At 41.5% G+C, this 21,609-nt stretch overlaps 2 protein-coding genes across 4 annotated transcripts; both read left to right on the plus strand.

The window, feature by feature from the left end:
- Nucleotides 1-8,729: 8,729 nt before the first annotated feature.
- On the plus strand, nucleotides 8,730-10,476 carry LOC126602660 (protein STRUBBELIG-RECEPTOR FAMILY 8-like). The gene is made up of 4 exons (XM_050269576.1): nucleotides 8,730-8,930; nucleotides 9,010-9,143; nucleotides 9,224-9,400; nucleotides 10,285-10,476. The coding sequence occupies exons 1-4, from the start codon at nucleotides 8,735-8,737 to the stop codon at nucleotides 10,474-10,476; spliced, it is 699 nt and encodes a 232-aa protein (XP_050125533.1). The 5' UTR covers nucleotides 8,730-8,734.
- Nucleotides 10,477-11,464: 988 nt separating this feature from the next.
- On the plus strand, nucleotides 11,465-19,044 carry LOC126605186 (formin-like protein 18). 3 transcript variants are annotated; one of them, XM_050272549.1, is made up of 18 exons: nucleotides 11,465-11,881; nucleotides 12,604-13,304; nucleotides 13,631-13,852; nucleotides 13,937-14,960; nucleotides 15,000-15,975; nucleotides 16,068-16,191; nucleotides 16,408-16,479; nucleotides 16,578-16,676; nucleotides 16,752-16,793; nucleotides 16,898-16,978; nucleotides 17,064-17,114; nucleotides 17,209-17,290; nucleotides 17,491-17,585; nucleotides 17,720-17,791; nucleotides 17,869-17,985; nucleotides 18,108-18,176; nucleotides 18,258-18,324; nucleotides 18,535-19,044. In XM_050272549.1, exons 1-18 carry the CDS (start codon nucleotides 11,809-11,811, stop codon nucleotides 18,708-18,710), a joined length of 4,143 nt encoding a protein of 1,380 aa, XP_050128506.1. In that variant the 5' UTR covers nucleotides 11,465-11,808; the 3' UTR covers nucleotides 18,711-19,044. The 3 variants fall into 3 exon arrangements, with proteins under 3 accessions (XP_050128506.1, XP_050128507.1, XP_050128505.1); XM_050272550.1 differs by having other exon boundaries at nucleotides 13,937-14,921; XM_050272548.1 differs by having other exon boundaries at nucleotides 13,937-15,975.
- Nucleotides 19,045-21,609: the final 2,565 nt, after the last annotated feature.

The following is a 21,609-nucleotide window of genomic DNA, read 5'->3' on the forward strand; positions in this document are numbered from 1 at the left end:
GTTAGGCGATCCTTCCCGCCTGACTCGAAGTCCCTCGCAAGTTCAGAAGCAATGGCCGACCGGCGTTTTGCTAGTTCGGCCATCTGACGGTCGAGCTCGGCTAACACTTCTCCTTTTGCCCGTAGATCGTCAATCTTCGGACGGAGGGTGTCTTGAACGGCCGTGGCGGCTTGCAGGTCCTGTTCGGCCTTCAGAGCAGTCTGGAAGATGCCAAATGTCTCCCGAACGCGCTCCAAAGCAGACGATGCCCGAACAATGGCATCTCCGCTTAGGCGACCGTCGGCCCCAAGGTCGTTCAGACACACGCCGAGCAGATCAAGACCGTTGCGCTCAAGTACTTGCGATGAAGAGAGCGACAGGACTTCTCGCAACTGGGTTAGGGCGCTTGGATCGGCAGCCTCAGTTGGAGCGGCCGAAGGGCCGGACTCTGCAGTCGTACTGGAGAGGAGAGCTTTGAATTCAACCTCCCATGAAGCCTGCACGAATAAACAAGGTTAAGCTTAAAGGAAGTCATGACAAGAATAGCAAGAAGGTGTCGTTTTTTAACCTGCTGAGAGGAGACCTCGGCCATGTCCCCAGGGTCGTTGCTCGAACCTAAAGAACTCAATGGCCGAGCCCAGTGTCTCAGATTGCTTCTCACTTCACGAGGCCGATGGAGGTTATCTACGTTTGATGGCCACTGAGGCGGCCAGGAAATATAGATAACGCCCTTCGGCGTATAGAATTGACGGTGAAAAGAATGTACAGGCACCTGACATTTAGTTTTTCCTTGTTTAGAATTCTAAAGCAGAAAAGCAATCAGGAGGCAAATTGAAGGTACTTACAAAAGCCGAGGTAACCTCTTGTGGAGGGATGTGGAAGCCTTGGTCTTGAGGATGGATCGGCGATTCCGTCGTGGCCTCGGGTTCCTCGAGCAGGCGTTTGCCACGGTCGGCTGCCGATGGGCCGACTGGCGCAGCTGCTTCAGTGGAGGCAGGGACGTCCTGGTCTTGAGAAGGAACGAGAGGTTCGGCCGCCGGGGTCGGTTCCTCGATCGTGCGCTTGCCACGATTAGCCGAGGAGGGGCCGGGTTGAACCGCCATCTCGGATACTGGAGGAGTTCGTTGACGAGTAGGAGGACGACGCGCCAGCGGGATCTCGTCGCTCCCCTCACTCTCTTCCAGCACGAAGACCGTGGGCTTTGGATTCTTGGGAGAGGTTTCCTCGGTCGTAGGAACCGCCTGGGGTGAGACAGGTGCCTTCTCGACAGAGGGAGGTACGACTGATTCGCCGGCCACAGAAGCAGGCCGCGCTGGGACCGTCTCTATGGCCGAAGCCGGTTGTTTCTTGACCCCAGAATGGCCGGCGGCGGGAGAAGGGGAAGCACTGGGAGTCGTCGTGTGGCTGGAAATAACGTGGATCTCCCGTGCACCTTTCTTCGCCAGCTGCTTGACCCGCTTGGCAGGCGGGGAAGGCTCGATAGCCGGCCCGGCCTCTTGGCGAGGCCGTTTGATCAGCCCGGCCCTACCAGCAGGTTTGTCCTTTTTGGCCACGACCGATTTTTTCCCGGCCATAGCAGCGGTAACTGCCTCTGTCTTTCTCAAAGGCCGACTACCTAAAAGGATAAAGACAATTCAGTAAGGCGTACAATATGCAAGGTTGAAGAAAAAGGGGGAATTGAACAACTACCTTGAGAGTGGGGGGCCGGGGCTTTCTTAGGTCGGTTACCGAAGAGCCTCCTTAGTACATCTTCGACCGGCGCACCGAAGAACTCCTGAGTGTAATTTTCCCACCACTCACCGAAGGTGTCAGTGCAATGGGTTTCTGGGGTGGCCGGTCGTAGGCGAAATCTTTGGCAGTACTCTTGAAACTCCTTCGCGGCAGTCCTGCACTCGTTCTCTGAAGAGCGAGGCTCGCGTCCGCGGCTCAATACTGTACGGGAAGAGAGAAGGGGGACGGGACAGCCCTGAAGATAGCCGAGCTGACGGGCAAGGAAGTTCGGATGGTACACTTCCCACCCCGACCGTTTCCCGTCGCAGCCGAGAGGAAGGTCGCGAGCAAGCACGAACGACCCCCAGGTTTGGCGAAGAGCGGCGTCCTCCTCTGCCGCCCACGTAGAGGTAGGCAGTCTGATGGAGGGGGGGTAATCGCGACGACGACAAATCAGGAATTCGTCGCTTGAGAGATCGTCAAGGGCAAAGAGGTACCTAAATACCTCTTCGGCCTGATGAGGAGGCGTTGGTCGGGAGGCTAGCTGAGGACCAAGAGCCTCTGTTGCTGAGAAATCAGTTATAGCCGGCCGAAGGGAGGCGAAGTACACCTGCAACCAGAGCTGGAAGACCCAGAGAGGGCCATTCTGGTGGGGGTCCACCGTGTGGAGAGTCGCCTCGGCCAGGCAACGGAAGAGGTGGGCAAGAATATTAGAACTCAGCGCCAGGACGTGACCACTGGCCAGGGCTTCGGCCACTGGCATATTCTCGACCAAACATTTGTTTGATTTGGTACAACAAATGTATTTGTTGTACCAGTAGAAGAGGAAGGCTTCATGCTCTCCCTCTCGCAGGTCCTCTTCCCCTCGACCGGCGAAGTGAAGGTAGAGGGTGTTGTAGTTGAGGAAGTTCTTGTGGAGCTTCTGTATTTCATCCCTCGACGGGATGTGACCGTCACTATTCAGGGTCTCGAAGGCTCGACGGTCGAAGAGCGTCTTCAGATCGATATTCGACGGGTGCCCGGAGAGGGTCGCGTCGATAGGGATCCCGGTGGCCGAGGTCCCCAAAATGGCGGTGATGTCCAGGATGGTGGGACCAATGGGACCAAGGGGAAGGACCATTGTGTTGGTGGCTGAGCACCAGAAGCATAGAGCGGCTAGGAGCAGCTCCTTGTCAGGGACAATGTCCATCGACGACAGGAGGATGGCGTCGTAGATACCCAGGATTTTCCATTTTTCGCCGAAGAGCCGTTCCATTCGGACAACCCAGGTCGCCCAGGTGGTGGTCGTCGAGGGCCAGGAGCCTTGGGGCTTTGCCGCCTCCCATCTCGACCATTCAAACCCTTGGAGCAAGGGTGTAAGGCAGTGTTCCTGGAGAAGACCAGTGATGGTCGGCGGGATTGTTGCCTTGAAGAGAGGACCCAGGATTTGGTGGACGGTGCTCATGTCGTTCTCGAACCGTATATTCTTGATCGAGCTCCGATCAAGGATCTTCTGATGCTGGTCGCATTCCCGGGAAAGCTTGGAGATGAAGGAGGCCATTGTAAAAGCACAGCGTAAGGAGGTTTTCTGGGTTGGGGATTTAAGGACGAAAACTTGGAATGGAGGAATGCACTTGAGAGCAAGGGTAGGGGATTTCAGGAAGTTTGAGAACGTAAAGTACAAATGAGGAAATTTCGGTATTTATAGAGTAATGGGAGGAAGAGCAATCGTTCGAAATTCAAAACAAAGGGCAAAATCGACCAGAGGAATCGTTGATCATGATGAGCATTTGGGGAATGCGGTTGAGAAGACCGACGGTTTTAGGTTTTGGGGGCGCACGATCGCGTGTGACGGCGAAGTTAATGACGAAAGACGGTTCGACGCCTGCACGATGACAGGAGGGCTCACGGACTGATGAAATGGCTCGCGGATTGAGATAGTGGTCATAATGGCGAGACGGTTCGGGCAGGCGCACGCTTCAGACGTCATTATCGGGGATTGGCCATGTTAGGGGATGCCACGTGGCGAGTGGTTTAGCAGGATCAAGATCGTGCGATCATGTTCAATAAATGCACCTTGGAACTCGGGTATTGGGATCCTGAGTGGTAGATTCGCTTCTTCAAGGCCGAAACTCGGCCGAAGGTTTCAGGCCGAGGACCTCAAAAGCGAGGGGGCAATGTTTGGGCCCAAAATAACAGTTGGGCCGAGGGAGGTATCACTTTCGGCCCGGGAAGACGTACGGCGAGAGAGTCATGAGGGCGTTCAGCTCATGGGCTTCTAGGCCTAGATCGGTTAAATCAGAGTGCAAGTCGAGTCCTAATACAATAGGGACCCTCGACGAGATCAGTAAAACTAGAAAGCGAATCCGGCTCAGTTAAGGACTAGATTCGTAGTCCTAGCAGAGATAGGACTGATTGAGGTAACGTTAATCCGGAGAAGGAAACCTAGTTCGAATAGGATTAGAACTCGGGCTCGGTGTTCTGCTACTATAAATACAAGACATTCAGCAATGGAAAAGCCCCACAAAAATCAATACAAAATTGCCCTGCGCAAACTCTCACAACTTGAGATCTTTTTCTTTTCCTTTTTTCGCTGACACATCTTCCGTTGGCATCAACAGCACTGTGGAAGCAACCGGTGATATCTTAAGTCGGCATAGATAGCTCTGTCACCGTAGAGTCGGTCGGTCTCGCAGTATCTTCCGTTGGCATCAACAGCACTGCGGCGAGAACGGTCGATTGCCTATCCAAGTCTCGGTCGAGAAGGGTTTTCGAATCCTTGTTGGTCGAGGTCATCTCATTAGCCTTCTCGGCGAGGTGAGGTGTTACAGTTATTACATTCGGCACATTGTAAGCCGAATTCGGTTCGTGAACTTTGTAAGAAATAGCAGCCTTGTCTTCAGGCTCGAGAACCCAAGAGGCCGAGACGCGTTCCTTTCTCGGCCGCAATCGCAAGACGCAGAAGTCAGTAGCGCGACCCAACGCAGCATCATCAAATTTACTCCTCGGCCGAGCCTCGGCCGACGAGTTGGCACGCCCCGCAATCACCGAAGGACGTAGTTAGCTTAGAATATATTCGGCCTGCGCGCCACGTAGGCTTTGTAATTTCTAGGGTCAACAGTTCCTTAATAGGACTTTCTAAACATATAATTTATAAACATGGCTCGATTATAAGTACTTTTAAAATGATTGAAAACATTTTTAGAAAAAAATGTTTTTGGGTTCCAAAAGTAGTTAAAGTTGTGTTTCTTCCAATAAGCACTTCAAGGACTTTTCCAAGATTCACTTGCGTTTTTACTAAGGATTGGTTCTAAAAATAAAACGTTTTCAATCATTTCAAAAGTACTTCTAAACAAACTCTAATTAACGTAATTGGACAAGAGTATTAGTGGTAGAACCAAGCATTTAATCATACCACACAAAAATGGTGTCAATGGTTGGACATAATTGGGGCCAAAATACAAAAATGATATTATTTAAAGACACGAAATTGACACATTTCTTGATATAGAGCTCGTTTGGATGTGCTTTTAAAATGACTGAAAACGTTTTTAGTGAAAATATTTTTAGAACCAGTCATTAGTAAAAATGCAAGTAAATCTTGAACAAGCACTTAAAGTGCTTCATGGAGAAAGCACATAACTAATTCTTCTTGCAGAAAGCACTTCAAAAGCTTTTGGAACCCAAATTTTTTTTCTTTCTAAAAATGCTTTCAATTATTTTAAAAGTACATCCAAACGAGCTCATACTCTTTAACATACCTACCACACCTTATAATTCATACATAACGATCACGCTTTGTTATTCATACATAACGACCATGCCGACCACGCCTTGTAATTCAGACAATATATTTCCATGGGACATGTGAAGAATTCGTGTAAAACATTCATGATATGATTTGTGTGATAAATAAAAAAATTGAATTCCACTTCTCTCTTTTCGACTGAGACTTTTCTTGGGTTCGTGCATTTCCACAAATCCAACTTCCAATAGGCCAACAAGAGAAAACATGGGAAACGATTTTAATATTTTTCTGCTTTGTTTGACGGGAATTACGTTTCCTTCCTTCGTTTCTTTTATGCTAAATTTATTAAGTTATTTAGGTGCAGAGAGACGAACACACTACTCTAACCAACTTGATTAAGCTTAACTTATAATATTGTGTTGGGACATAACTTTCTACATTCTTTCTTGTAATTGTCTAGTCTGGACCACTGTTAAAAAAAACGCCCTAGGCGGCGCCTTGGAACCGAGGCGATTTTGTGCAAAACGGCTAGAAAAATCGGGATGGCTCTAGGTGGCTGGGTGGTTTTTTTTTTTTTTTTTAAATTTGTTTAAAGTCTAAGTTCTAATTATACCTTGAAATTTTGTTAATTTTATATAATAGGTGTGTTGTGTACCAACTTAAATTCCGGGATGCTAAAGATAAATATCTTACATTACTAAATTTCCTTATTTTCCTCCTATTATCCATTTTATGTTATTTTAAATTGTGAACTTGTTGTACATGTGTCATCTTACAATATTCCTCACTATGATTATATGACATATATGCTTAATGTGTTTTTAAATTTTGGACTTGTTGGATACTCTTTTTGCATTTTATCATTTTTTTATTATCTTATTCATGGATTTCATATAAGTATAATTTTTTGTAAGTATCAATATGTACTTATTTACAAGATATACAAGAAATTTACCTAAAGACGGCGCTTAGGCGCTAGCCCACCACCCAACTAGCGCCTAGCGTTTTTTAGAACCTTGGTCTGGACAATACGACAATATAGGATATAAGTAGAGGTGGCAAATCAATACATTAGTTTGATTTTACATTTACACCTACCAATCTCATCCGGATATTATGGTAATATTAAGTTAAACAGATCGTAAAAGGTACCCATTAACAATCTAGTGGCTTGATTTGCCACTTTTAGACATCAGATCATGATGTTTTAAGATTAATCCAAGCATGCTCCATGGAGTTTAACAACAATTCTGAGTAACATATTTGCAAGAATCTAATCACGTCGTATGCGACTAAGGAGTTGGACATTTTCTCGCGCTCACTCCAAAGAGTGCACCCTACTGAAATGGTCATTTTTTTTTTCAATATGCATCTGAATAAGCGATGAAGAATACTACTGATTTTTTGCTTGAAAGATGATTAAGAAAATTAACGATCCGATTAGAATTTATAACATATATACAATATAAGTTCGTTAATCACAATTGAGTGGCCAAAAACGTACATCTTTTGGCGGAGTTTTGATGTTTTGCATTGATCATTGATCAATAATCATGTCAACTCCTTCAGAAGAAGAATAATATGAGGTCATGGTCGCACTTGTTACAGATTTTAGTCCCACACCAGCCGGCTAAGGACGCCATCTTCCCATCAACCAAATTAAACGACACTCTCAATGGCCTTTTGTTCTTGGACTGAGTCAAGGACCTGTCCAGACCTGAAAGGATTATCCATCTTCTGCCGTAACATTGAGATGCCCTCACCTTGAATTTAATATCTGACAATATTTGAGCACATTATTAGTAAATTCGGAGCGTTTTTAAGTTCTCAGAAAACAGTTTTAGCTCTTACAAACGGAATCACAAACACGTCTTGAATATCATTTCTCCCACAAGTAGGAAAAAAAAAAAAAAAAACCAGTGCTTACAGAACAATGGCAATTCGCTATCTTTTCCTGTTCATCTTTGCACTTCTGCACAAACCTCACAAGATTAATTCAAGTAAGCATGTTTTCTACAGTTGATTTATTTTCCTAATCCATCAGTCAATCCATTTGACAGAGTTTAATTAGTCTGTTTTTTCTTTTTCTTTTCGTTTTCTTGACCAGGTGCTTGCACATTGGATTTTACCAGGTTCCCTTACGAAGCGCAAAGCAAGTGCTTTGATATGGATGCCGCAGCTTCTTCGTGTTGCAGCTCTGCCCTCCAATCTCTCTTCCAAGCAATGACTCTAAAATCTAGCCAATCCAGATCCATATACCTCGAGATTTCAGAAGCTCAGAATTGTACGACCATATTCGAAAATCTTCACAACAGGATCAATCTTAACAAATGTGAGCTCCAAGACTTTATCTCCTCTTCAACACGGGACCTGTGTTCGAACAATGTGGATCAAATTATTGATCTTATCGGGGTTGAAACGTATAACGAGTTACGCTTCAATTGTAAGGACTTATCTAGCAGGAATCACCGCGATGAAGTGTGTTTCGATTGCGTTGTTTCTTACAGGAAAACCTTGCAAGTTCTAAAGGAAAGAAATAGAGCAAGTGACAAAAGGTGTGCTGAAGCTCTACTTGTTAGTCTAGCTAACTCAGATGTTCAATCCCCAAACTTTGTTCAGGGAACTTTTTCGTGTTTGTGGAACGAGATTCGTAAGATTCTATATCGATCTATATATTCGTTAGATTCTATATCGATCTATATATTCGTTAGATTTCTTGGACCACAAGGTTTCTCTTATACTTGATTTTTCCCAGACTGATGATCCTGTTCTTGTGTTTCTGCAGAGTCTCCATGGCCTACACAAAAAAGTCCAAACAAAGCTTATATCTTGGGATCCAAGAAACTCCTTGCCATAGTGATCGTGGCAGTGGCGCTGGTGATTTTAACTCCGATTCTTTACAAGATTACCAGGAAGCAACTAAAATATGCAAGCGAAAAAGATATCGAAATCCTATCCGGTGAGCATTCTGTTAAAATTAATTAGCCTCTTAAATCCAAGGAATAACAAATTAAGAAGTGCATGGCCACTCATATATTCGTTGTTGCGCGCGGTCATATATGGTCTCCAAGAAGACAACAGAGGATGAATTAATGAGTTTCTTCAACTGCTCCGGTCTTTACATATTCTCACGAGATGAAGTGCTGAAAGCTACCAACTATTTTGACGATTTAAACTTAATTGGAGAGACAAAAGTTGGTATGAACTATGATCCGTATTATGATGCTAATCATTATTAAAATTTTTGATTAACTACACTCAAAAATTGGGTTGAGGTTGAAACTCACAGATCCTTCAGGGAAATACTATGTTGGAATAATGCCGAGTGGAATGCCGACGGTGATTAAGAGACTAAACCAGGGGATTAGGGTTCCGAGTTTTGGGGATGAGGCGTGCCGGAAAGCGAAGATTAGGCATCCTAACCTGGTGAGCACTGTGGGGTATTGTGACAAAGGAGAACACTGTCTTGTTTACGAGCACTGCGTAAATGGTAGCCTAGCAGGCTGGCTATTTGGTAAGACTAATCAGTATACTTTGTGCCGTATATCTGCATAACTATATGCAGTAATTAAACACTAATTAGGGTTTAGCAGGTAATGGAGCAGGTAATGTGAAGGCACCAATCTTGACATGGGAACCTCGAATGCAGATATCGATCGGCGTTGCTCGCGGATTATGTTTCCTCCATGCTAATCCCTTGGATAAAATGGTTCATGGAGATGTAAAGGTAAATAATTAATTTTGGTTTAGACTTTAAACATCATTAGAGAAACTAATTACTATTACTAACCAATGAATGACTGTCAGGTAGCAAACATATTTCTGACTGAGAAACTTGAAGCCAAGATCATAGACTCCGACTTGTCAAGCTTCAAGCCACATGAAAGAAAAGGGTTGCGAACCATCAAGACAGACGTTTTTGATTTCGGGTTTCTTCTGCTCCAAGTTTTGACAGGAAAGAAGGCAAAATCACTAATTGAGGAGGTTTGCTCTAATCCTAATTTCATCTAGAAACCACATACGGTCTAGAAATTCGTTGTGCATGACGCTAAAATGCCGAATTTTGTTGGCTTGACTTGGTTGAATGACCAAAACACAAAACCTTGTGATTAATGGCTGACCTGAACATCTAGTTCGCAGCCATTGAAGTCGATGTGGAGAGTTTGAAATCTGCGGGAAGCAATAGTCTTCTACAAAGCACCCACCCTTATCAACTCATTCAATGGGAAGTCTATATGTTGTGTCGTAGGGTTTGCAGGGACTACCAGGATTGTATAGCTTTTAGGGTTTTGACTTTTGTCCACTAAAGAGAATTCATCACAGCCATTTAACCTCATTTAGAAGTGCTTTTAAAATGGATGAAAGTGCTTTTGGTGAAAATGTTTTTGGAACCAATCCTTGGTAAAAATGCAAGTGAATCTTGGAAAAGCAATCGAAGTGCTTCCTATAAAAAGCACATAGGAAGCACTTTAAGCACCAAGTGCTTTAGGAACCCAAAAATATTTTCACTAAAAGCGTTTTTAGTCATTTTAAAAATAGTTTCAAATAAGCCAATGTTATCATATCAAGACGTTAATGACATTAACTTGCCCTTTTAAGACACAACGGTCAACAAACTAATTACATGTGATTTCATGTAAGCATGGTATTAGACCCTAATTACATTCTTATTGATTTGTAGGATCATTTTAAGGTTGATTTATGTTTGAATTCAAATCCAACCTTAATGTTAGAATTCAAATCCAACAAATTGTGGTTCCATTAGGTGTTTGTTTAACAAATAACGGGCATTGTGTTCAGAGAAAAACCGATATATAGTGTATTGTAACCTAATTGATATGTGTCATATGTGTTGCAAATTTATGCAGGCAAGAGATGCAATACTAAAAGGAGCAAGTATAAGTGCCATGGCGGATCCACGGTTAAATGGGGCTTATGTTGCCTCTGAATTTCGAAATGTCTTGGCCATAGCCGTTCGATGCACGGCTCCGAATGAAGGGGAAAGACCATACATGGAAGAGGTTGTAAGGAAACTTGAAGAAACACACAATTTAGTTTGAAGGACTGAAACGTATTTTCGGCACATTGAAATTTTTTCCCCGTTATTTTGGCAAAAAAGAAGAAAAATTGTTGCAACCAGTCAATAGGTGGATATGCGGAGTTGTATTTTTCTTCATACCATGTATTTCAAAATCTTGGTACGAAAATGTAACAGGCGCTAATATAATAGTCTCGAATCTTTTGTTAAGGTTTCTGCTTTAGTGTAACGAAATTAGATAAACACGATCACTTGTAAAATTTGTCACGTGATCAAAGATGTGGACAAATTGTAGTTTAAAGCTAGTGATACCCAATAATTTCATGCCTAAGATGAATCTTTAGATAAGAGCTTTTCGTATCACATCTCATTCTACCCAAGACACATAAGAGATATCTCAATATTTGAAAAGCTACATAGCACGAGTAAATCGTCCCCATTGTTATGATGCGTTTGACACTAGTCTTGTTGAATTACCAATATGAAACACCAAAATTCTTCTTCTCCATTCGAAACTACGTGGTGAACATGAATAACATTGTACTCGTGCCATATGTACATTCAAGTCCACTATTATGGGCCTAGAATAATCAGTTCAGTCCAACAACACAAGATAGTCCAAGTTGGCGCCAAGCCCATCTATATAATTGCTTGCTGTTATACATATCCTAAAAGAAGGAAAATGATCTTCGTTGGATCTTTTTTCTAGAGATTCTAAGAATTATGTGATCGTGATAGTTCATCATATTTAGAAATTATTTTAAATTTTAAATTTTAAAATTAAATATAAATAATACATGACAAAAAACGACTGCACGATATACGATGAACTGTTATAATCTCAGAATTTCTAGATCCGAGGAAAAGGATTCTCCCAAAAAGAAAAGTAAAAAATAGTAGGGAGCCACGTTGACGGATAGAAATGTATACACGTCGAGTGGTGGTGTCCACGTCATTAGAAGCTGACAGTGCCAAGTCGTTTGGTGTGAAATCCCAGCAGCTAGCTGAAGGAAAGATACGAATCGCCTAACAGAAAAAAAGAAAAAGTTGCAGCGAACCACATCAACCATCACACTCTTCGTCGTCGTCTTCTTCGACAATCCAATCCGCAGCAAAAAAAATTCAAACCATCCAAAAAATCGACACGAAATCCGAATTGAAATTCGTTCCTTTCTCAGAATCCGACTGCATTACCGTACAGAATTCGTTTTCGCTACACCAAAATCCTCGTTTCGATCACAAATTTCATTTCTGCATTATATAGATACATATATATATGTGTGTGTATATGGACATGCATGCGATTGATCGGCGATTGTAGATTGGGAATAGGAGGCGTGTTTGGGAAGCAGAGATGGCGTTGCTGCGCAAACTGTTCTATCGGAAGCCGCCTGATGGACTCTTCGAGATCTGCGAGCGAGTTTACGGTGCGCCATTCTTCCTTGATTTCTTCGGTTTCTGATCCTGCAGCTTTCGAATTTTGTTTTTTTTCTTCACATGTGAACCTGATAGAAATTCTGTGATGCCACTCCAATTTTGATCATTTATATTTATATATATATATATATATATATATATATAAATGAATGTATATAGTCCTGCTTACCTTGTGTTGTGTGCTTAATTCAATTGAGTATCAATTCTGAATTTAGGTACAATAGCTCTATTTTATGTTAATTTGTAAAGTTAATTAGTGTAACTGTAACATCATGTAATTGAAGCTGGCATTTTTACAAAGGAGCAACGTTTCTGTTGTGCCAAGGCTCGTCCTCTTCACTCGACAGGAATGATAAAGATAAAAGTAAATTCTGTAGTTTTGGCTCTTAGCCAGTATTTGTTCAAAGCAGTTGAGTCGAAATTTGATACATTTAGGTACGAATTCGTTATTGTGCATTAATATAGAAGCAACATCTCGGCTAGAAAACTTTCAAAATATTTGTAATTATGAATTTGGTGAAATCAGGTGATTAATGAACAGTGTTTCAGTGGTGCCGATGTCTAAAATGATTGAATGCCGATGAATGTGCAGATTGCTAGAAAATTGTAAGGAGAAATATTGGAATGTCTTTTAAATAGTCGTGTTTATGACCCATCTGTAAGCAGCTGTTTTTAGTCCATTGTTTAATGTCTGATTTTTGTGTCGATACAGTTTTTGATTGCTGCTTCACTACCGATGCGTGGAAGGAAGAAAACTATAAGGTTTACATAGGTGGGATAGTTGGTCAACTCCAAGATCACTTGCCAGATGCTTCATTCTTGGTGTTCAATTTCCATGATGGTGTGGCACAAAGCCAGATGGCCAGCATTTTGTCCGAGTATGACATGACCATTATGGATTACCCGCGGCACTTTGAAGGTTGTCCGGTGCTCACACTAGAGCTGATCCATCACTTTCTGAGATCAAGTGAAAGTTGGTTATCGCTCGGACAGAATAATGTGCTGTTGATGCACTGCGAACGTGGAGGTTGGCCTGTTTTGGCTTTCATGCTGTCTGCACTCTTGATTTACCATAAACAATATAGTGGCGAGCAGAGGACGTTGGACATGGTTTACAGGCAGGCTCCCTCTGAGCTTTTGCATTTGTTATCACCTCTAAATCCAATCCCTTCTCAACTGAGGTATCTCCAGTATGTGACGAGGAGAAATGTAGCCTTGGAATGGCCTCCTCTGGATCGAGCGCTTACCTTGGAGTGCGTCATTTTCAGATTTGTTCCTAACTTTGATGGGCAGGGTGGTTGCCGTCCTATTTTCCGCATATATGGACAGGACCCTTTTCTTGCTAATGATAAAACTCCAAAAGTCTTATTCTCAACCCCAAAGAAAGGAAAACCCATACGGGCTTACAAGCAGGTGATTTAATACTCTTTTGGTCTTACAGCTTGATTTCTCTGTATATTTTTTCTATACTGAGACAGATTTATATACTCATTTAAATGGTTATTGCTGATCCAAATGGTCATTGACTATAGGTTCATCATTCCTGTCCCAACTTGTAATATCCACTTGTGGACTTTCTTTTACTGCACTGTCTTTCTTTTGTTCTCATTTGTTTTGACATGGTGTTATTCGTATCTTATTTATGCTAAACGTATGTTGATTTCAAGTTTTCAACTGAAGATGCTTTGCTTGGATGGTGGCCTAATCTTTATCTTATTTACCCTTCAACTACACTGCAGGTAGAATGTGAACTGGTTAAAATTGACATTAATTGCCATATTCAAGGTGATGTTGTGGTCGAATGTATTAGCCTACATGATGACTTGGAACGTGAGGAGATGATGTTCCGTGTCATGTTCAATACGGCTTTTATTAGGTCTAACATTTTGATGCTCAACCGTGATGAAATTGACATGCTGTGGGATGCTAAGGAACAATTTCCAAAGGACTTCAGAGTAGAGGTGTATCTCTGCTTCTTTTGATTACATGTTTCTATTTTGTGTGTTTCTTTTCTGACATATTCCTTGGTTACAATATGTTTTAAGATCCTTTTTTCAGAGATGGATGCTGTCACATCCATCATCCTGGGTGGTATGTCATGCTTTGAGGACAAGGAGGGCCTTCCGATGGAAGCATTTGCTCAAGTTCAAGAGATCTTTAACTACGTGGATTGGTTAGACCCCAAGTCAGATGCCACACTTAATGTGCTACAAGCAGCATCAAATATTATCCAAGAAAAATTAAACAGTGATTCTCCACGGAGTACCGGGAACGACTCGCAGGAAACAAGTCCAGGAAAGACCCCGAAGAAAAAGAACCTTCTCTTCTCTGATGACATGCAATCTGTGGCCTCACCGAGGCAATCTCAAGATACCAGTGTGAGTAAACAGCAAGCTAAACCCCAAGACATCCCAGCTACACCTCAGCCACCCAATCAAGGTGATTCAGTATCCCAGCATATTCCCCAACCTTCTCATTCAACCACAATGGGAGCATTTGCTCAAGTTCAAGAGATCTTTAACCATGCCACCTCACATATGCAGTCCCCAGATTCCACTGTGAGTAAACAGGAAGCTAAACCTTCAAAGACCGCACTTCAGCCACCCAATAAACATGATTCTGTGAGCCAGAAGATGCCCCAACCTTCTAAGTCAACCCCAATGGAAGCTAAATCTCAAGACATTCATACTGCACTTCAGCCAACCAATAAGCGGGATGCAGTGAGCCAGAAGATACCCCAACCTTCTCAGTCAACCCTGATGGACACTAAACCTCAAGACATCCATACTGCGACTAAACAAGAAGCCAAACCTCAAGATGTTTGTAGTGCGATTAAACAGGAAGCCAACCCTCAAGACATTCATGCTGCAATTCAGGTACCCAATAAATGTGATTCAGTGAGCCAGCAGAGGCCCGAAGCTTCTCAGTCAACACCAATGGAAGCAGCTAAACCTCAAGACAATCCTACTGTGAAGAAACAGGAAGCTAAACCTCAAGACATTCCTACTGCGAAGAAACAGGAAGCTAAACCTCAAGACATTCCTTCTGCGAAGAAACAGGAAGCTAAACCTCAAGACATTCCTACGGCCACGAAACAGGAAGCTAAACCTCAAGACATTCCTACTGTGAAGAAACAGGAAGCTAAACCTCAAGACATTCCTACTACACTTCAGCCATCCGATAAACTCGATTCGGTAAGCCAGAAGCTGCCGCAATCTTCTCAGTCATCCCCGATGGAAGCATTCAGTCAAGTTCAAGAGATCTTTAGCCATGCAGCCTCACCTGTGCAGTATCCAGATACCACTATGAGTAAACAGGAAGGTAAACCTCAAGATATTCATGCTGTGGAAGTTAGAAGTGCTCCAGTTGCACCATTATCACCTCCACCTCCACCTCCACCGCCACCTTCCAAGAGTACTTGTGCTAAAACAACTCTTCCTTCTCCTCCCAAACCGCAACTTCTGCCGCCTGATGTTTTAGTTTCAAAACCTGAAGACCCATCACTTTCTGAAGAGACTAAAAACTATTCATCGGATGGAGCCCAACAATCAACCACTAGTCATCCAGCTGCCACTGGGATGCCAACCTCAAGTACCATTTCTGGCAAGGTGTTACCTAAAGCACCACCCACTCCGCGTTCTGAGGTTTCTTCATCAACCCGGCCTCCTCCAACTCCTCCAACTCCCCCACCACCTCCTCCAACACCGCCTTTGAAAGAGAACCTTTTTGACGGCTCCAGACCTCCGCCGCCTCCACCTCCTCCTCTTCACTCAGGGCAAGCTGGAGGCACTACAATCTCATCCCCAGTTCCACCACCACCTACTGCTCCCACTTCTTCCGCCAAACATGGAGCTCCTTCTGCCCCTCCTCCTCCACCTCCTATTGGTAAAGGAGGTTCTAAGCCGGGTAACCCTCCCCCACCACCTATTAGTTCCCCTGGTGGTGCGAAAGGACGCCTACTACGTACCATAAGTTCAAAAAATAATAATTCAAAAAAACTGAAGCCGTTGCACTGGTTAAAATTGTCAAGAGCGGTTCAGGGAAGCTTATGGGCTGAGGCACAAAAATCTGATGAAGAGGCCAAGTATGATTTAACTTGCTACGAGAGAAGAGAAGAATTGTTTCATGTATAGATCTTCCAGCCTTTAACATTATTTCTTTTTAATATTGAGACAGGGCTCCTGAGATTGACATGTCAGAGCTTGAGACTCTTTTCTCAGTGGCCGCTCCGGCCCAGGATAAGGGTAGGAAGTCAGCCGCACATGGTTCGGTTGCCCCTAAATCTGAAAAAGTACAACTGGTAATTGTAATTTCAACTCTCAGTTAATGCACAACACAATTGCTCTTGAGGATTTGTTACTTGACGTGGTTTGTGTTCATCGTTATATTTCATAGTTTAATGCACTATCATGAATGAGGGATATGTGTTTTATTTCTTTCTTGCATATGAGCCTACTTTGTCTCTGCTTATTCATTTCACTATATATCTAACTGGCTTTTTATTTGTTTACTGCAGATTGACCACAGGCGAGCGTACAACTGTGAAATCATGCTTTCAAAGGTGAAGGTTCCGTTGAACGAGTTAATGGTATGCTTGATCGTAATTCCACAAGTTTATCTGCTTTCATCAACCTTGTTTTCAATATTAATCCCTATAAAATATGACGTTTTCTGTAATATTGACAGGATTCGGTACTTGCCCTGGAAGATACAGCATTAGATGTTGACCAGGTAGAGAACCTCATAAAGTTTTGCCCAACAAAAGAGGAGATGGAACTACTTAAGGTAAGTCTTTAGCTGAAGATGTAAGGTTTAGGTAAATCTTTCAAGTATACGTAATCTCATTTATTTTGTGTTCAGGGCTACACTGGAGAAAAGGAGAAGTTAGGAAAATGTGAACAGGTTTGCAGGATGTCATGAGTACATTTGTTTGTTAATTATATAATGTATTTTCCATTCCTTTATACATGGGGATCCCTTTATTAATTTTTTAATGTTTGTGGCAGTTCCTCTTAGAGTTGATGAAAGTACCTCGAGTAGAATCTAAGCTCAGAGTTTTCTCATTCAAAATACAGTTCTCTTTCCAGGTAAACTAGCATATGTAATTACTTATCAGCTTAGCTGTAATATTGTTTGTGTTTTATATTAAGACTTGCTGGTGGCACCGTGTAGGTCTCTGATCTTAGAAATAGCCTGAATGTAGTGAACTCTGCAGCAGAAGAGGCAAGTTATTCCTTCTTTTTTTCTCTTAATCGTTGATCACCATTCAAGGATTATCAAATTCTTTATTTATCTTACAACCTGTTCTACTTATCAGATCAGGAATTCTGGCAAATTGAAAAGAATCATGCAGACGATTCTTTCATTAGGAAACGCTTTGAACCAGGGGACAGCTCGGGGTAAGCTCAAATTAATTTCGATTTCAAAACTTTGCAATGTAAAATATCGCAATGTCAAGCACATAGTTCAACACTTTGTATGCGGCCCAAATGTGTTTCATCTACCTTTCATGTCATACATGCAACAGATTTTATGCTGCTAATTTGTGCTCATATTACCACTCCTTCTAACCGAGCCTAATAGTTGATATTGTATTTAGGGTCTGCTATTGGATTTAGGTTGGATAGCCTTCTTAAACTGATTGAGACTCGTGCACGGAACAACAAGATGACTCTCATGCACTATCTTTGTAAGGTACATTTTTCTGCTTATTCCCTATGGACTATCATTGTAATCCAATTGAACGCAAACTCTTATTTGTTTGTATTTGGTCGAATCTACTTGATATGCATGTCTTGTTAGTCATGGTCTTTCTTGATATGCCATAGGTACTCGTTGACCAACTACCGGAGGTTCTAGATTTCTCTAAAGACCTGGGCAATTTAGAACCTGCATCAAGGGTATTCTTTTTGTGTCTGGTTCATAATCTTCAGGAATTATTTGGCATCTATTGACTAACATTTTTGATGCGTTGCAGATACAATTGAAATTTTTGGCGGAGGAAATGCAAGCTCTAAGTAAAGGATTGGAGAAAGTTGTACAGGAATTATCCACCTCTGAAAATGACGGTCCGATATCAGAAAAATTCCGTAAGGTATGGATGATGCCATTAAAATGACGAAGGCGATATGCATGCCTTAAAGACTGATTTAACTACCAAAAGAGTCTATGGTGAGCACTCGCGCCTTGACTAATAGTTTCTCTTTTGACCTTTAGATTCTAAAGGAGTTCCTCCGTTTCGCTGAAGGTGAAGTGAGGACTTTGGCCTCACTGTATTCTACCGTAGTAAGTCTTGGTCCGATGAGTACTGTTTCAAGGTTTCGTAATGTTGGATAAGTATTATTAACACAGAGCTGCATGATACAGGGTAGAAATGTAGACGCATTGATCCTTTATTTCGGAGAAGATCCCGCTAAGTGCCCTTTTGAACAAGGTACTCATTTAAGATTTGACCTTGTGTTTAGGACCTTCTATTCTGTTCGCGGTTGTTCCCTGTCGTTCACAACTCTCAACACGAGCCTTTCATAACCGGACCGACCATCTTCCTTCATAGTGTTTGTGGTTTGCTTAGTCGGCGGTTTACACAGCTCTGATCGGTTTAATCGCGGGCTACCTTTCTAACTGCATCAATTTTCTGCTGCAGTTGTTACAACCTTGCTCAACTTTGTCAGAATGTTCAACAAAGCCCATGATGAAAACTGCAAGCAAAGTGAGAACGAAATGAAGAAAGCGGCAGAAAGTGAGAAGCTTAAGATGGGCGCTTCGAAGGAATCCGAACGATTGTTGCGTACTCCGATCCAGAGCAGCAACGTCAAATGATCGGGTTTCTAAATCCGACGCGTTCATCATCGTGGACGAAAAAATATAACATGAACACAGGTTTGAGCAGAAAGGTTTCTTTTTCGTTTTCTCATTTTCCCCTTTACAAGGCTAAATGGGAAAAAAAGTTTTGGTATTTAATGCGCGGGATTAGAATGTAAATTAGCGTAGTTTGTACTTGTTTCGCAGATGTAGGCCTAGAATTATGAATCGACAAAACGTGACGCCGCAAGGCCGATTTTGTCCTCCGGTCCGGCATGCATATGCATTTCCTAAACTTTTTTTATGGAGCGATGAAAGTTGAGGTTTCACAATAAAGCTAATTGACAATGTAGTCGTTTGCCTAATTAATTATAAGCACATGCGGTGTGGAATTGACAGGGTGCAGGATAACCTGCTCTAATAACATGAAAAAGTTGATGTTCAATTATAGAATCAACTGGCAATATAAGTAGTAGTTCGATTAGCTTATAAGCACATGTAATGTAAGGTCTTTCTTTTTCCGATGTAGAATTGATATTCTCGACATGATAGAGGTCCAAAGCAATACATCAGTAGGGAACTTGTGCGACGTTAGATTGCAGCAGTTTCTTTCATTGATATAAATAAATAGAAGAGGAATTTGTGATAGTTCCTTCAGTTTTCTTAAAATTTTGTACGTTTAATTTACACTTTTGAAATGTGGGTTGCACTGAAATTTCGGGATCCTGTGCAAAATTTATAAGGATCTCTTTTTAAGATATATATATATATATATATATATATTTTAAGTATGACAATATATTGATACTAGAAAATAATAACTTAAATCAAAACAACCTTTAAGACTCAATGATTGTAAGTTTACAAGTGTCATTAAATAAGTAAAAAGAGTTATAAACATAATCTTCATTAAATAATAAAAAAAAGTTCAATCTTAAGCAACCAAATAAAGAAAAAAAAGCCTTTAAAAACTCTAACTTTAGAGTTTCACTTGAATGTATAGCATTATTATATAATTAATAAAATTGAAAAGAAAATCGTTTTTAAGGTGGTGTTATTAACACTCCTAATATCTCATTGTGCATTATATTTGGAAAGAAAAAAAGAATTACACTTATAAAAGTGCACTATAAGATTTTAAAGTGCTAATAAAATCATTTTTTTTAATATATAACATTATTACATATAAATATAAGATACCAAAAAATTTTGAGGACCCTGTGCGATTGCACATTTCGCTCCCCTCAGCGCCGTCTCTGGTGGGTTGGACTAGTTGGTCGAGCTTTCCGCCCTTGCATGGTCGTACTCAAGTTTGAATCCCTCTGCACCACTGTAATCGTTCTTAATATTTTAGTTTCCTTTTTGAAGTTTTGATACCAAGAAACGATGGTTGGCCTGTCTGATCTGTGTTCGATCCACCTATATTAACTAACACTTGTTTGTTGGAGTTGGTCGCTGCTGTTTTGTATAATCATACTTGTGATCTACAAGTTAGGAACAAAGTTTGCATTACTTAAATCGAATTTTATCAAATTCTGGGCTCTTAGCATAGCTCATGAAATGACAACAATTACGTCGCGGACTAATGATTTGTGGACAATACAATTACTTTGCAGACTAATTGTATAATGACATGTGATGTTCCACTTTATATTCCAAACACACTGAAATCTCTCGAGATTTCTCTCGTCATGATTAATGATGTGAGAATCCGTTCTAACTTCTCATAGCTAAGCATCAGTGTGGATTGAGACATTTGATTCATAACTTCAATAAGCTAACACTTTATGTTTTTTTTTTTCTTCTCATTTCTGTTGGTCGCTTTCTGGTTTAAGGATTGAACCAATACACCTACTACAATGGAAAGAGAGCGACGTGACTTGGTTGTCACGTTTTTTTGACATTAGGTTTTATCGTTGCAACGAAAATGAAAGCAACAAAACCTTACGAGAGTAACTACCTATTAATATTTGTGATTCGATTCCACTAAAAAATTACAGCACTCGCTCATAAAAAACAACCAATGCACATTTATTTCTTATTCGACGTCCTCGATCATTTATGAAATTTAAACTCAAATTTAATAGTCAAAATGTAGGTAGGGTAGAGAGAGCCTTGATCAACAAAATGCGACTATTGTGGACCAAAAATACTTGTCCGGTCAAAACTATATAGTATAATAATAAAAATGTAGATATCGTATCGGTCGTTGGCACGTGCGGCTTTAGCTGTACCATCCCCGACAGTATGTCTTGTGAGGTGTGTGTGTGGAGCCCGAGCAAATCACGTGCCCGCAACGTTACAAAGATGCAGGGGATTGATTCCTTCTTCTCTTTCAATCCCAATATTTACATTTTGTTTTTCCATTTTTTAACTCTATTTTTTTCTGTGCCACCAAATCCCCGTAGATTGCAACTACGTCCATCTCCTAGGATTCTCGTTGGATTCTTTTTATGAAGATCTTGAAAAACTTTTAATCATATCTTTTCATTGTACATCATACGATTAAAAAATATTTAAAATTGAACATAATCATCTGACGAAAACTGATCGTATGATCTACGGTAAACGTATATAATTAAAGGATCTTCGGGATCCTCACAAAGAGAACCCGACAAGGATCCTATCTCCATCTCCCTCCTCTCCAACTATTTAAATACATATTTTCACAAATTACGGTGCACAAAACAAAGTCGATTATTAACATTAAAAATTAGCGAGCCAATGAGTTTGTAATTCAGTTCATTATTTGAATTTTCGAGTTTAATTTTCCTCTTGTCACTTAGTTGCACGACATTTGAATTTTTGAGTTCAATTTCTCCTCTTTTACCGCAATAGGTTAAAAATATTCTCCATTTTATCCGAAGTTTCGAGTTTGATTTTTCGTTCCTTGCACGACACAGAAAGTCTCGAATTC

This window comes from Malus sylvestris, chromosome 15 (assembly GCF_916048215.2).
Source record: "Malus sylvestris chromosome 15, drMalSylv7.2, whole genome shotgun sequence".
Taxonomy (NCBI): Eukaryota; Viridiplantae; Streptophyta; class Magnoliopsida; order Rosales; family Rosaceae; genus Malus; species Malus sylvestris.

Coding starts and splice junctions, on each gene's coding strand:
- LOC126605186 (XM_050272548.1), top strand. CDS start 11,809: ATGGCGTTGCTGCGCAAACTGTTCTATCGGAAGCCGCCTGATGGACTC. Junction 11,882..12,603: donor GATCTGCGAGCGAGTTTACG/GTGCGCCATTCT, acceptor GTGTCGATACAG/TTTTTGATTGCTGCTTCACT. Junction 13,305..13,630: donor CCATACGGGCTTACAAGCAG/GTGATTTAATAC, acceptor ACTACACTGCAG/GTAGAATGTGAACTGGTTAA.
- LOC126602660 (XM_050269576.1), top strand. CDS start 8,735: ATGCCGAGTGGAATGCCGACGGTGATTAAGAGACTAAACCAGGGGATT. Junction 9,144..9,223: donor TGGTTCATGGAGATGTAAAG/GTAAATAATTAA, acceptor AATGACTGTCAG/GTAGCAAACATATTTCTGAC. Junction 9,401..10,284: donor CAAAATCACTAATTGAGGAG/GTTTGCTCTAAT, acceptor AAATTTATGCAG/GCAAGAGATGCAATACTAAA.